A 13,229-nucleotide genomic window follows, 5' to 3' on the forward strand; every position below is an offset into this window, starting at 1 on the left:
CTCAGGTTAAAGCCATTCCCCCTTGTCCTGTCCCTACAGGCCCTTGTCAAAAGCCCCTCTCTAGATTTCATGTAGGCCCTTTTCATAGGCCAATACCTTTAGGTATTGAAAGACTGTTACGAGGTCTCCCTTGTAACAGCTCATGTACCACCTCCTGCCTCCCCTGAGACATACTTATGATACTTCTTTTCAATCTTTATTATTTTTTGTAGTTTGGGGTTCCATCCACTTAGCTTTCAGGGTGCAGAGCCTGTGGTACTTTCTTCACTTACCTTCTTAAGGACAAGCTGCAAAGTGGAAGATTTCATAGATTCTGGAGCAAGCAGAACAGTTCAGCTGCATGAAATCGGTCTGAGGGTTGGTGGGTCAACAGCCTCCTCAGCACCTGAGAGGTGGGACTGAATATGCCCTTTGCAGCCAATTAAGCATTAATGTGACAACAAACTATCAGGCTGTAATCCCAGGTTAAGGGAAATTCTGAAGGGGCAAGATACAACCCATGTACCTGGAGGTGAAATACCATAAGGCTGTGACTTCAGGCAAACTAAATTGCAGATAACCCTATCATCTTGGTTTCACTGACACTTTACTGAACAAGCAGCCTACAAGAGAAAAGCTTAAAAACACCACACAAAAAGAAGCCACAGTGATAACGCAGTCTGCAGCATTCCCCATACCTGGCAGTGTTCAAGACTATGCTGGACAGAGACTGGAGCAACCTGGTGTAGTAGAAGGTGCCACTGCCCATGGCAGGGGGTTGGAACTGGATGAGCTTTAAGGTCTCTTCCAACCCAAACCAGTCTGGGATTCTATGATTGTAAATACAATACACATTTGGATGAAGAATATCCATCATCAGTTGGCCCTATACCCCTATTTCTGCAGTAAGCATCCTGGCTCTCCTGATGGCCACAGCAGAGGGTTAGTGAAGACTGTTAAGGGCTAGTCAGGCCTGGAGAACAGCCAATATAAAGGGTACCACCATCCTTTCTACTGAAAGAACTCAAAGGTGTGAGGATCTGCAGTCTTTCATTTCTCCTGAAACTTCCTTTCACGCCCACAGGAAAGCACTTTTGTAGCTGCTTCTCAGATCTTGTTGCTTGCCGGCAGCTTCCAAATGCAGTTCTGCCTCTGATGGATCTGAGAGAAATGTCAGCAGCATGTCACACAGCATGTGGAGCATTTTGATGGCCACCATAAAGTAACTAAAGGACTCAAAAGTATTGGAAAAAGCAAAGATTTCAGGTCAGCAACCTGACTTCCAAAGGCGATATGGATGAGTTACATCAGTAGTGTTTCTTGGCTTGCAACCTTTGCTTCGTGTCACACATTGTTACACACATGGCTCTGAGAGAACGCAATACACAAACACCAACAGGCACACAGCTAGCATCATTTGTTTAATAAAGTCTTTTCTGTTCTTAGAAAAAGTTTACAAGACAGATGTGCTCCACAGAATAAACAACTAGCAGCTGATCTCTCCTCTTAATCCATGCAGAAAGACTGGACTGCCTACCCTAGTGTAACGCAGCAGCTGAACAACATACCAAAATATACACAGATTTACAGGCTGCCATGAAAACAGGTCGCACATGACACCAGAGTGAGAATCAATATACAAGCCTGCTCAGATAATCTTCAGAATTCAAGTGTAAGTTTAAGGAAAAACCCTGATTTCTTTTTGAAATGGAGCTTATGTACTGAGAGTAAATGTTCTGCTACAAGCTGCCTATAGTCATCCCTTACTCAGCAGTCATGTGAAAACACATACACAAAAATGTTACAAGTCCTCTTTACTACTGATACTACACGTTAACAACTGGATCTGAGGGCATTGCTTTGGTTGTTTCAATACAGAATGATACAGGTTTCTGATGTCTTAGTTCTGTTTTCCTGTTTTCCATTCTTTTCCAAAGTCACTGAAGAGTGGTGCTGAGGTGAATGCTGGGTCTCTTCAAGAATCCAGTGTAGGTTTTGTATGAGAAACTGTGGAAGGCAAACAAACGGGAACATTACTATAAGTAGAGCAGAAACAGAATCGGATTCCTTCAAATCCTATGGAGAAAAGTATCTTCACTTATTGCCACAGCATGCACATGAATGCTAGGTTATCAATATCACATTTTTGATCTGTTCAGCTCTCCAGAATTTTAAATGCTATTGGAAAGGTCAGACTGACCAAAGCATGCCAACTCTACAAACTCCTGCTCTCCACAATGTTCTTATTTCAACACACAACACAGAAACTGGGGCGGGGGGGGGGGGGCCTTCATGTTCCTGTAGCACAGCAACAAGGCCAACAGTTGCTGAAAAGGAGCACATCCTTGCTTCACTTCCTAAGAACATGTTCTTCTTCCCTATATGCCTGCTCACCTCCAGTATTGAAGCAGGCAGGTGTGCCCAGCATAAAGCCAAAGAGAGCAGAACTTGTGATTCCAACTGTTGTTTGAAACGACAATCCACTTTTGACTGCAACTCAGTTAATAAATGGAAACATTTCACTCCAGTCTTGAAGCTGCTCTTCAAGAGGCCAGAGAAAGAAGCCTGTGGACTTGAAAGTCTCTTTGATCCCTTTTCCAGGTCAATCCAAACCAAATTTCAAGGAATCTATTCAATGCCTTATGCAAATTTATTTACATTAGTACCATACAGGTAACATGAACTTCTATAAACAGAAATCAGCCCCCAGTGTCTGACCACCAGGGAAATTGATGGATTCTCTTTTTTTAAAGCAACTTTCTGAGCAATGCAAGATACTGAACAGTACAAATCACAGGCCAGACTGAACTCTAGGGGCAGGAAAAGGAAAGAGAGGTTAGACCTTAACTTCGTAAAGGTGTTAGTAAGTAAACTGCATAGCCAACTCAGGGCTTCAGTTGTGCAGATGAGGGAAATACTACTTTTTTGAGAGCTTGGACATGTTTGAAAGTTCAAACTCAGCAATATAGCTGAGGAGGGGAGAAGGAACGTAATGAAAGCTCTGTCCTGAAGACTTAAAACTGACCAGAAGAGTACAGTAAATACATATCTACATATGTAGATAATTCTCACTGATGTCCAGGCATGTCCTGCAGGTCAAGTGCCCAAAAGGAAAGAAAATCCCAGTTCTCCTACTGAATTCAAGCAGAAAGTCTGGCTCTCAATGCCTGGCCTAATGTGCTCCTTAGATAGTGAAGGTACATGAAACAGCCTGTTCTCAAGTCACCCTGGGAAAGAACAAACTAAGGAGGGGTAGGAACCATGATATGAAGTTGCAGTTCTGGCCTGTCTCAAATTTCTGACATGTTTTCCACTTCCATTGCTGAGGATTATGTGTTATTTGGGCATTATAAATGGTAATTACAAATGGGGTCTGTTCCAGAATGACCTGCTTGATACATAAAGACTGAGAAAGAAACACAACCATGAAGAATACAAAGCAGGATTTAGAGTTAAGCCACTGCTGTGCTATCAGACCACAATTTTAGATTTCCTGAGTCAACCTGGAGAGAGTGGTGGCTGGGCCAGGCTCACAGATACACACCTTCAGCCCAGCACACAGCTAGGAAAAGGTTTCCACCCACTTCTACATTCTGGTGTGCCAACTGCAGAAGCAGAGGTTAGCCACCAGCAAGATTACCGCACTTCACCTTTCAGTATTCCTAATGCAATTCTCTGCATGTGCTGCTTCAGTAAAGCACCCAGTGTTAGAGACTGCCAAGCAGCAGGACACAGCTATATGGAGAAGTGGAAAAGCCAAACCTGAGGCCTGCTTTGGATGAGCTAAGGCTCTCTTTCCGAAGACACATCTCCTTCAGCTCCGCTGCTTGCACTGGGATCATCCTTGTTCCGGGGAGCATTTCTTTCTCTACTTGACTCAGAGGGCACCTTGGTTCTGGTCTTCTCTTTTCTTTGTTGCTGTTTTTCAAGTTTCGTCAGCTATTCACGAAAGAGAGCAAGAAAACACTTCATGAAATAAAATTATTTCCGAAGACTATTTCTAAAAGCTTGTAAATGTGAGCATTTGTACGAAACGTGTGACTCAGATTCACACCAATATCAAGAAAACAGAAAGGAAAAAATAAAACCCAAAAAGCCCAAGGCTTACATTTTCAGAAATTCGGATAAGAGAGTGAATTATCATCATCTGCCAACATGATCACCCCCTGAGTATAAGAGAGAAGTGCCCATCTTCAAAGCACTACCCTCTGCTTTCCGGGGTTCCTTCACCCAACACAATTTGCAAATGTAAGAAAAAACAGAACACAAGGACCAAAAGGGAAAGCTGGATTCCACCAAGCTTCTCTTCTGTTTTGGGTCTTACGTGGCAGTTTTGTAGTTTCAAAGCTGCTGACAACAGATATATCCCAAGTTCAGTCATCCAACACACAAGAATAAACTTATTTTATTCTTTATCCAAAGAAAAATACACGTATGAGCCTTAGTATCACCTAGGATATAGAATAATCATTTCAAATCAGCTTGGACAAAGCCCTAAGCTTACACTGCACTGCAACCTCTCAGTAGTAATGCTTTCAGTACTACTAAGAGTCAAATTAAGTTGCAAACAGCTGTCACCTGTTTTTCATTTTCTAGAGAAACAGGTTGCAGTAAGTTTGGGGGACATTACATCATTGAATCATACAATCATAGGCTGGTTTGGGCTGGAAGGGACCTTAAAGCTCATCCAGTTCCAACCCCCTGCCACGGGCAGGGACACCTTCCACTAGACCAGGTTGCTCCAAGCCCCTGTGTCCAACCTGGTCTTGAACACTGCCAGGGATGGGGCAGCCACAGCTTCTCTGGGCACCCTGTGCCAGGGCCTCAGCACCCTCACAGGGAAGAATTTCTTCCTAATGCCTCATCTCAATCTCCCCTCTGTCAGGTTAAAGCCATTCCCCTTGTCCTGTGCCTACAGGCCTGTCGTGGTTTAAACCCAGCCAGGCAACTTGCCCACTCACTCCCAGTGAGTGGTGCCGAGCTGACAACAATCGAGGTCCGTGTCCGTCTCCCCCCCTGCCTCCCCGCACCGGGGCTCTCCCCTTCCCCGCTCCCGGAGGAACGGGGAGGAGGATCGAGAGAGTGCAACTCCTACGGGTTGAGACAAAAACAGTCCAGCAACAAATCACCACCGCTACTATCAGCTACAACAATGATAAGGGAAAAATAACAAGGGAAGAGAATACGATACCACCGGCCAAGAAAACGAGTTCCACCCGGAAGCCCCTGTCCTTCTGGGTAACTCCCAGTTACCCCTCACCCCGGCCATGACGTGCTGTGGTATGGAATACCTCCCCGGCTAGCCCGGGTCAGGCGCCCCGTCTCTGCTTCCTCACAGCTTCCCCTCCTCCCTGGCAGAGCATGAGCCTCACAGAGTCCTTGGTCAGGGTAAACATCACTTAGCAACAACCGAAAACATCGGCTTCACCAACACTGTTCTCAAGCTGGAAGTCAAAACACAGCACTGCACCAGTTAACACAAAGGAAAAACATGACTGCTACTGCGGAACCCAGGACAAGGCCCTTGTCAAAAGCCCCTCTCCAGATTTCTTATCACCCCTTTAGGCACTGGAAGCTGCTCTAGGGTGTCCCCAGAGCCTTCTCTTCTCCACACTGAACAAGCCCAGCTCTCTCAGCCTGTCTCCAGAGCACAGGTGCTCCAGCCTCTGGAGCATCTCTGTGGCCTCCTCTGGACACGCTCACTTACCTGTTTAGGGTCAACAGTAGCAGCCGGGGACTCCAATTCTATTGTTACAGGACCATCATTCTGGATGTGGACCTGCATGTAGGCCCCAAACTTGCCATCTGCAAAGGGAAGATACAAGAAGTGCTTATGGCTCTTGGAAGGATAACACACACCAAAACCTTTACATGTGCTACTAAAAAGAACCAAAAAAAAAATACACAAAAGCACATACAACTAACAAACTGCAGAAAGCTACAAAGAAAAATACCAGTGTACATACTCCCAGCTATGTGGTCTGACACTGAGATGATAAATCCTAAGTACAGAAACGTCAACAAAACAAACCAAGTCTCCAGATAATCAAGGTTCTCACAGTTCAGGATAGGCAGGACAGTTCTCGCAGGCAGGAGATGATATATTAAAGGAGGCAACAGCTAAGCCCAGGGATCCAGTCCTACTAACCAGTTGATGCTTTGAGGAAATCTTACATATTGGCAGAAGATAAAATGACCTGAAGCCTTCTCTGGAGCATGTGACATTGAATACTCTAAGCAGGGTGTGCAGCTCAGTCCCAATGTGCTCCTTTTTCTTTCCTGTTTGCAACCCAGATCATTCTTTGAGAGAGTTTGGCCAAAAGGGAGGAAAGACAGACATCACCTACTGCCCCAATCCTGCCCACTTCACAGGAGTACACTGCTGAAATCAGAAATGTCTGTCATTTGTTAGCACACCAGCTGAGAGGTACAGAGCTTGCTCTCATGGCTGCAGCCTCTCTGTGTTATGCTGTTAAGGTCATTGCTCACATTGTGTCGTGGTTTAAGCCCAGCCAGTAATTCAGAAGCCCGCAGGTGCTCGCCCACTCCCCCCCACTTCTTCCTCTCCCAGCTCCAGGAGGGACGGCAGGAGGATGAAAAGAATGTACCTCCCACAGGTTGAGATAAGAGCAGTCCAGTAACTAAGGTATAACACAAACCACTGCTGCTACCACCTATAATAATAATGACAAGGGAAATAACAAGTGAAGACAATACAACCGCTCACCACCTGCTGAACGACACCCAGCCTGACCCAAGCAGTGATATCACCCTTCCAGGTAACTGCCCCCAGTTTATATATTGGGCATGATGTGCTGTGGTATGGAATACCCCTTTGACTAGTTTGGGTCAGGTGCCCTGTCTCTGCTTCCTCCCAGCTTCCCCTCCTCCCTGGCAGAGCACGAAGCTCAGAAAGTCCTTGGTCAGAGTAAACATTACTGAGCAGCAACTAAAAACATCGGTGTTATCAGAGCTGTTCCCAGGCTGAAAGTCAAAAACACAGCAAGGCACCAGCTACTAGGAAGGAGAAAAATGACTGCTACTGCTGAACCCAGGCCACACTGTACAGCCAATGACAGTATAAGAACATCTATGTGTCATACATCAGGAAACGGCTTGGCTAGAGGAAGACAGGAATGATCACCCTGCTGGGCTGCTTAGTGAAGATACCATAACATCCCCTCATCTACTGCCACATAAAGACAGCTCCTCTGCAAGGCAAACAGAAAATCACAGAATAAAGAAAGTAATGATCAGGGAAGAGTGCACACAAACAAGGTCCACTGGTCACACCAAGGACCTCACCAACCTCTTGCCCTTACCTTTAATAAGCTCTGGCTTGTAGGCTTTTCTTAGCTGCTCTAGGAAGTTGTTATAAAAACACTCTGCCTGCTCTGTGGGCATTGCCATGTGGTAGTCAGGCTTGTTTCCTTTCAGGATGCACTGGAGAGTAAATTGGCTCACACACAACACTTCATACTGTTTATCCATCACGCTTTTGGACCAGTGCTTCCCACTTTCATCTTCAAATACTCGCAAGTTCAAGATCTTTCGAACCCTAAATGGAGAAAATGATACTTTATAAATTGTCTCATATAGGATCAACAGGTACAAGTTCATGCCTATCACACAGCATGAGATAAAGGAGAATGCAGATGTATACTCGTTTTGCCTCCACACAACATGATATCCCTTTGTCCCTCCCTTCCTAAATCACAGCAATCTCATCACATTAGGCAGAGCCATAACCAAGAAGGTCTTTACAGACAACACATTTGCCTGACCATTACTGTAAGGCCATAGGGCATGAGATCAGGACAGAATAATTGCAAGTTACAGCATAACATAAAGATGGCATAGGAATTAGGAAAGCTCACTCTTTACTACCTGATTTTATGTGCCACATTATTTAACATGTGAATAGCTTTGGGAATTTTAACCCTCCCATCACACTGGGAAATCACAGTCAGTATGAAATGAGATCATCCTAAACCAGGGTTGTTTCCAAATATGTTCACATATACTCCTCCAGCTTTGCTACCTCCCAGCACTCTCTCCAAATCAGGCCCACAAGCCACGTGAGAACTGTACTTCTTCATCACAAAGAGAGGAGGAAGGCAGGGAGCAGCACAGAACTGCAGGTGCAGCAAAGTTATGATTGGGATTTGTCCTATGAATTTGTATTAGGGCTGACTTGTGGAGGTAGGGCTCAGTGGCTTGAATACTCAGACAGTAAGAGGACTTTCATAAATAGAACTTGTAAAGCAGCAAGCAGACTTGCAACCCAGTCTACGGTTAGATTTTGACTGATAATAAGCCTGCATGCCTGCCACTCTCCTGTCTTTGTTCCTTCTTGTAGCTTGTCCACATCTGCAGTAACTATAAAGAGAGCACAGGAAGTGCAAAGCATTTCAACTGTGGTTGTTAGCCAGACATTTTAGGCTGCACCAGCAGGGATAGAGTATAAAATAAAACCGAGACTTTGTTATGGTGTAGCTTCAGGGCTTTGCCATCAGTAAGGCACACTCACAAAAACCATCCTTGTCACAAAAAACATCCTTCTCAATTGGTGTGTGTGCCAGCAACAAATAGAATTCACTCCTGCATGAAGTGAATGGTTAAAAGCCTTGGAAGGCCCCAGCGCACAGGCTCAGATCATAGGCACTGCTGTGTTCTAATGATAAAGATGTTTGTGTTTCATTTACAGGATTACTGAAGTTTCCTTTAATAGGACTTGAAGAGTTAAGCTGATTCCTCTCATTCCTTTTTCAGCTGCTGGCTTCCTGCCTTTCCTGTGCCAGTCATCCAACCAACCTGGTGCTGAGAGCACAGCTGCTACTGGTCACCTGCTTGCAACATTCGGAGGCACCTTTCACATTCACCAAAGTGGGAATGAAAAACGACGTCAGAAGCACACAGTAAGGCAAGCCAGTGGAGCATGTCATAACATATACACCTTCAGCACACCCCCATTCCCTCTTCCACATCTGCCAAGGGTTGTTTTCACCCTCACATTCTTCTCTCTTCACTGCCTGACCCTTTCTTCTTCTTGACATCAGTTAGCTCTATTACCCATTTCTTCTTTGCCTTTGTAAGAACTAAGGTCAGCCCTAGAACAATGTCTGAAGGAGGCAGAAGCAGCCCCTAGAGAACTCTCTCTTGCATGTGTTTGCTGGCTGAATCACCATATTCTGTGGCCATGGAACAGATGGCCAGAGCCAGTCCTTCAGGCTGCCAAAATTGATGCACTTCTCCAGAAACGTAACTGAGGAGACTATCCTTTAGGAGGAATGAAACTTCCTATGAGCAAGCTAAAATGAGAGTTGAGCTTTCTGATACAGCCCATCCTTGAGAAATGGATTTACTCCCTCTGGGTAAATTTGTCCAGCAAGGAGGAAAGACATTTTAAAAAGGGAGATTAGAAAAGCCAAATATGTTGATTCTCCCTTTTTGAGCCTGTTCCCAATAAAATAAAACACATAGACAGGGAATGAAACAGATTTTTCTCAGTGGAACACAGAAAGAAACCAGTATTCAAGGTAAAATATGAAGAGGGACTAACAGGCAAACCTGAGTTTCCCAACAGGCACCCCATTTATTTGGCTACTGTACCGGTATCACTGACTGTGAGAAATGCACAAATAAAAGAGTTCAAGGCAAAAGGAAATGTGACTTACATGTGCTCCAGCTCTCTTTGCGTATCCTCCAAAGAAATGCCCAGCAGCACACAGAGGCCTCGTCCTATCGAACTTATTTGTTCACCACCCACTGGGGAAGGGGAGGGGAAGAAGAGTGAGGCTAAATGCACTGCCTTGGGTTGTGACACAGATTAGCTACTGGTGTCAGCTGGCAACTGTACAACCACCAGAGAAAACATTATTCTAAACCCTTCTTCTCTGTCTTAAGATTTTTAGAGATCATATAGAAGCCCTCTTTCAAGTCTTCCTGATGTCGCGAGTTATTTCATAGAATCATAAAGTCAGCTGGGTGGGAAAAGACCTTCAAGATCATAAAATCCACCCACTTCCCAGCACTGCCAAGGCCACCACTAACCCATAGCACTGAGGGCCTCCTCCACATGGCTTGTGAACACTTCCAGGGATGGTGACTCCATCACTGCCCTGGCAGCCTGTTCCAATGCCTGACTGTCCTTTGGGGAAGAAATTGTTCCTAATACCCAGTCTAAACCTCCCCTGGTGCAGCTTGAGGCTGTTTCCTCTTGTCCCATCCCTCGTTCCTTGGGAGCAGAGCCCAGCCCCCTCCTGGCTCCATCCTCCTTTCAGGCAGCTGTAGGAGGTAATAAGGTCCCCCCTGAGCCTTCTCTTCTCCAGACTAAACCCCCAAGATCCCTCAGCTGTTCCTCATCACACTTGTGTCCAGACCCTTCACCAGCTCCACTGCCCTTCTGTGGACCTGCTCCAACACCTCAACGTCTCTCTTGTCATGAGGGGCTCAGAACTGAGCACAGGATTTGAGGTGCAGCCTCACCAGTGCCCAGTACAGGGGCATGATCACTTTCCTAGTCCTGAAAGCAGACGCAGGACTCCCATGTAAACATCTTGGGGATTTTAAGCATCTTGAACACAGAAGCTCCAACCAGTGCAATAGGAAGGACCATGCAAGCCATACAGCAGTGCACGCAAGCCATGCAAGGAAGAAACTGTCGTTATAAAGGCAAACCATGGGCAAAGACAAAAGCACAAGCAAACAATACAAGATGACTGCGACTGAAGTACCACCACACGACAGCAATGCAAGGAAGCAACTCTATAGTGCCAAGGCCTGCAAACCACATCCCTGGCAATGGTACGACACTGGTGACACACGGATGAAAAGCGAAGGGGTAAATTACAGTGCCCGACACGTGCAAGCCACAAAAGGTGCCCACAACTGCGCTGCAAACACATGCGAGGACTGCGAAACGCCTGCGACCGTAGTGTCAATGCATGCAAAGCCACGCAAGTCGGCGACTGCACCCGCACTGCCAGCCCGGGCACGCCACGCAAGGAGCCAGCTCTCATTACACAGGCGACACACGCGAACCACGGGACGAGGCGGCCGCGCCACACTGCCGGCACACACCGGGGACAACGAGCAAGCCGAGCCGCGCTGCGGGAGGGCGCCCGCCCGTGAGGCCGGCGGGGGAAACGGCAGGAGAGCGGCCAGGAGCGGACGGCGTTGGGGAAGAAAGCCCGCCCGCGATTCCCCCCCCCCTCCAACCCCCGCCCTCCGCCGCTGTCCCCCCCGGTGCCGGCACACCGACCTGTGACGCTGGCCTGAGCCACCCGCTGCACGATGGCCTTCATGCTGGCGCGGCCGCGCAGCGCAGGCCCGGCGCCACTACCGGTGCGGGGAAAAGGCGGCGGCGCTACGTAACGGCGGCCGTTCCCTGCCGGACCGCGCCGCTCACAGTGTCCCCTGTCGGTTGGGAGGTGCTGCCGCAGCACCCCCTCAGTGCTTGCTGTAGGGAGCGATGTCCTCTATAGGGATGGCTACAGGGACACGGGGAGGGGGACCCACAGGAATCTGATAGTGCCTTCTGGAAAAAGATGGTGGCTGTGCCCGGGACAGAAGCTCCCACAGAAGCTGGGGGTACGGGCAGAGGTGCTCACAACTTTCCATGCAGTGAGGGGACAAGGCTGCAGGTAGACCTGACAGACTCAGAAGTGGCTATAGGGACAGCCCCCATAGAAACAATGAGGTGTCTGAAGGGGAAAGCCCCTAAGAAAGGAAGCCCTGTGTGTGCAGAGCCTTGGGTCAGTCTCCTCAAAAGAGATTCCATGTCCATAGGGACTGGTGGGAGCCCCTGTAGAGAGCAGGGCCTGGGGAGTAGCCTCTATAGGTGGTAGAAGCCCCTGCAGGGAGCCCCTGTCGCAACAGGGGTCAGCAGCAGGAGAAGCTGGGAAAAACACCAGCAGAAAACAGCAGCTAGGAGCAGATTCCTAAAGGGAAGGAGGCAGTGTCCATAAGGATCTAACCCTGTAGAATGGGAGTGAGTTACAGCCACAGTGTCTGGGCAGCAGTACCCTACCAAGGGGAGGCAGCATGCATAAGGATCAGTGAAACCCCTACAGAAACAAGGGCCTGGAGCAGAAAACATGGCAAGTTTTCAGCTTACATCAGTATTTCTGCACTTGTAATTCATCTCCTGGAAGCTTTTATTTGAAGGATGATTAACAACTCTCGGACCAGAAAGATTAAACCACGTTCCTTCCCGTTTACTAATCTTTAAATCATCCATTTCAGAGGTGATCAGAGGAGCCATCCTGGGTACAGGTACATCCTGTAACACAGTCAACTTCACCAGGGCCACCTGGTCAGACCGCTGGCCACAGCACACTGAGGTGACAATCAGCCTCATCCACACCTTGCAGCACAACTAGTTGAGCCCAGTTCATGGTTAGCAACTTCGATACATGTGCAAAGAACAGTGATGATCCAAGCAAAGCCTGCAAGTCCTGCCGAGCTGTGTCCCAGATGGAGCTGTCATTTCAGCCATGCAGGAGAAGAGATTTCCACTGACGGGCTGGTGCCAGGATGACTCTCGGAGGTACCAGCACAAAGTCCTGAGCTTGCAGACTGCTCAGTTTTCGGGAGGAGGGCTGTCGTCAGGATAAAAGTATGACTTCACACTCCTGAGCAGTCGAGTAATGGGAGGTTCAACTTCCCTGTGTGTTACTATTGTTGTCACTGTAAATCCTAAAGCTGTTTCCCTCGTGTATATTTCCTGCCTGAGTGCTGGTTTTGCCTGAGGATCACTTTTATTCTCTAAGGAATAAGAGGGGAAGAAAAAAAGAAAAAAAAATAAAAAAAGAGCATAGCAATGAAAACATTTTATCCTTTCATCATTGCAAACAGCAGCCACACAGGCTTCTCTTTGCTTATTATCAAGGTGTGAGAAATAGATAGCAAGGATCTGCTGACTGTATAGACAGAAAAAAGGATTCACTAGGGTAAGTTACATTGCTGCACTGGTGCTGGACTAACATCGGTACTACAGCAGCAGCAACTGCAAAGAGCCTCCACGTTATCCACATTACAGCTACCTCCATGCTACTACACCTTAATAAGGAGCAGAATGCTGAGCAAGAGCAATACAGAGCTGATAGTATGGGAAAGGAAAGGATGGGAAAGGATGCGAAAGGATGGGAAAGGATGCGAAAGGAAAGGAAAGGACGCAAAAGGAAAGACTATTTCAGTTGGAAGGGAATGATCACCTAGTCCAACTGCCTGAGCAGTTCAGGGCTGAC

The 13,229-nt window shown here is 47.2% G+C and overlaps 2 protein-coding genes across 2 annotated transcripts in view; one reads left to right on the top strand and one right to left on the bottom strand.

The window, feature by feature from the left end:
• Window positions 1-13,229, top strand: part of DZANK1 (double zinc ribbon and ankyrin repeat domains 1) — a 498,878-nt gene that overhangs the window by 430,694 nt on the left and 54,955 nt on the right.
• On the bottom strand, window positions 1,388-11,403 carry DTD1 (D-aminoacyl-tRNA deacylase 1). The gene is made up of 6 exons (XM_062605949.1): window positions 11,243-11,403; window positions 9,657-9,747; window positions 7,302-7,537; window positions 5,687-5,784; window positions 3,742-3,918; window positions 1,388-1,986 (listed from the first exon to the last, which is right to left on the bottom strand). The coding sequence occupies exons 1-5, from the start codon at window positions 11,283-11,285 to the stop codon at window positions 3,763-3,765; spliced, it is 624 nt and encodes a 207-aa protein (XP_062461933.1). The 5' UTR covers window positions 11,286-11,403; the 3' UTR covers window positions 1,388-1,986; window positions 3,742-3,762.

This window comes from Pezoporus occidentalis, unplaced genomic scaffold (assembly GCF_034315485.1).
Source record: "Pezoporus occidentalis ecotype Australia unplaced genomic scaffold, CSIRO_AGI_Poc_V1 ctg93, whole genome shotgun sequence".
Taxonomy (NCBI): domain Eukaryota; kingdom Metazoa; phylum Chordata; class Aves; order Psittaciformes; family Psittacidae; genus Pezoporus; species Pezoporus occidentalis.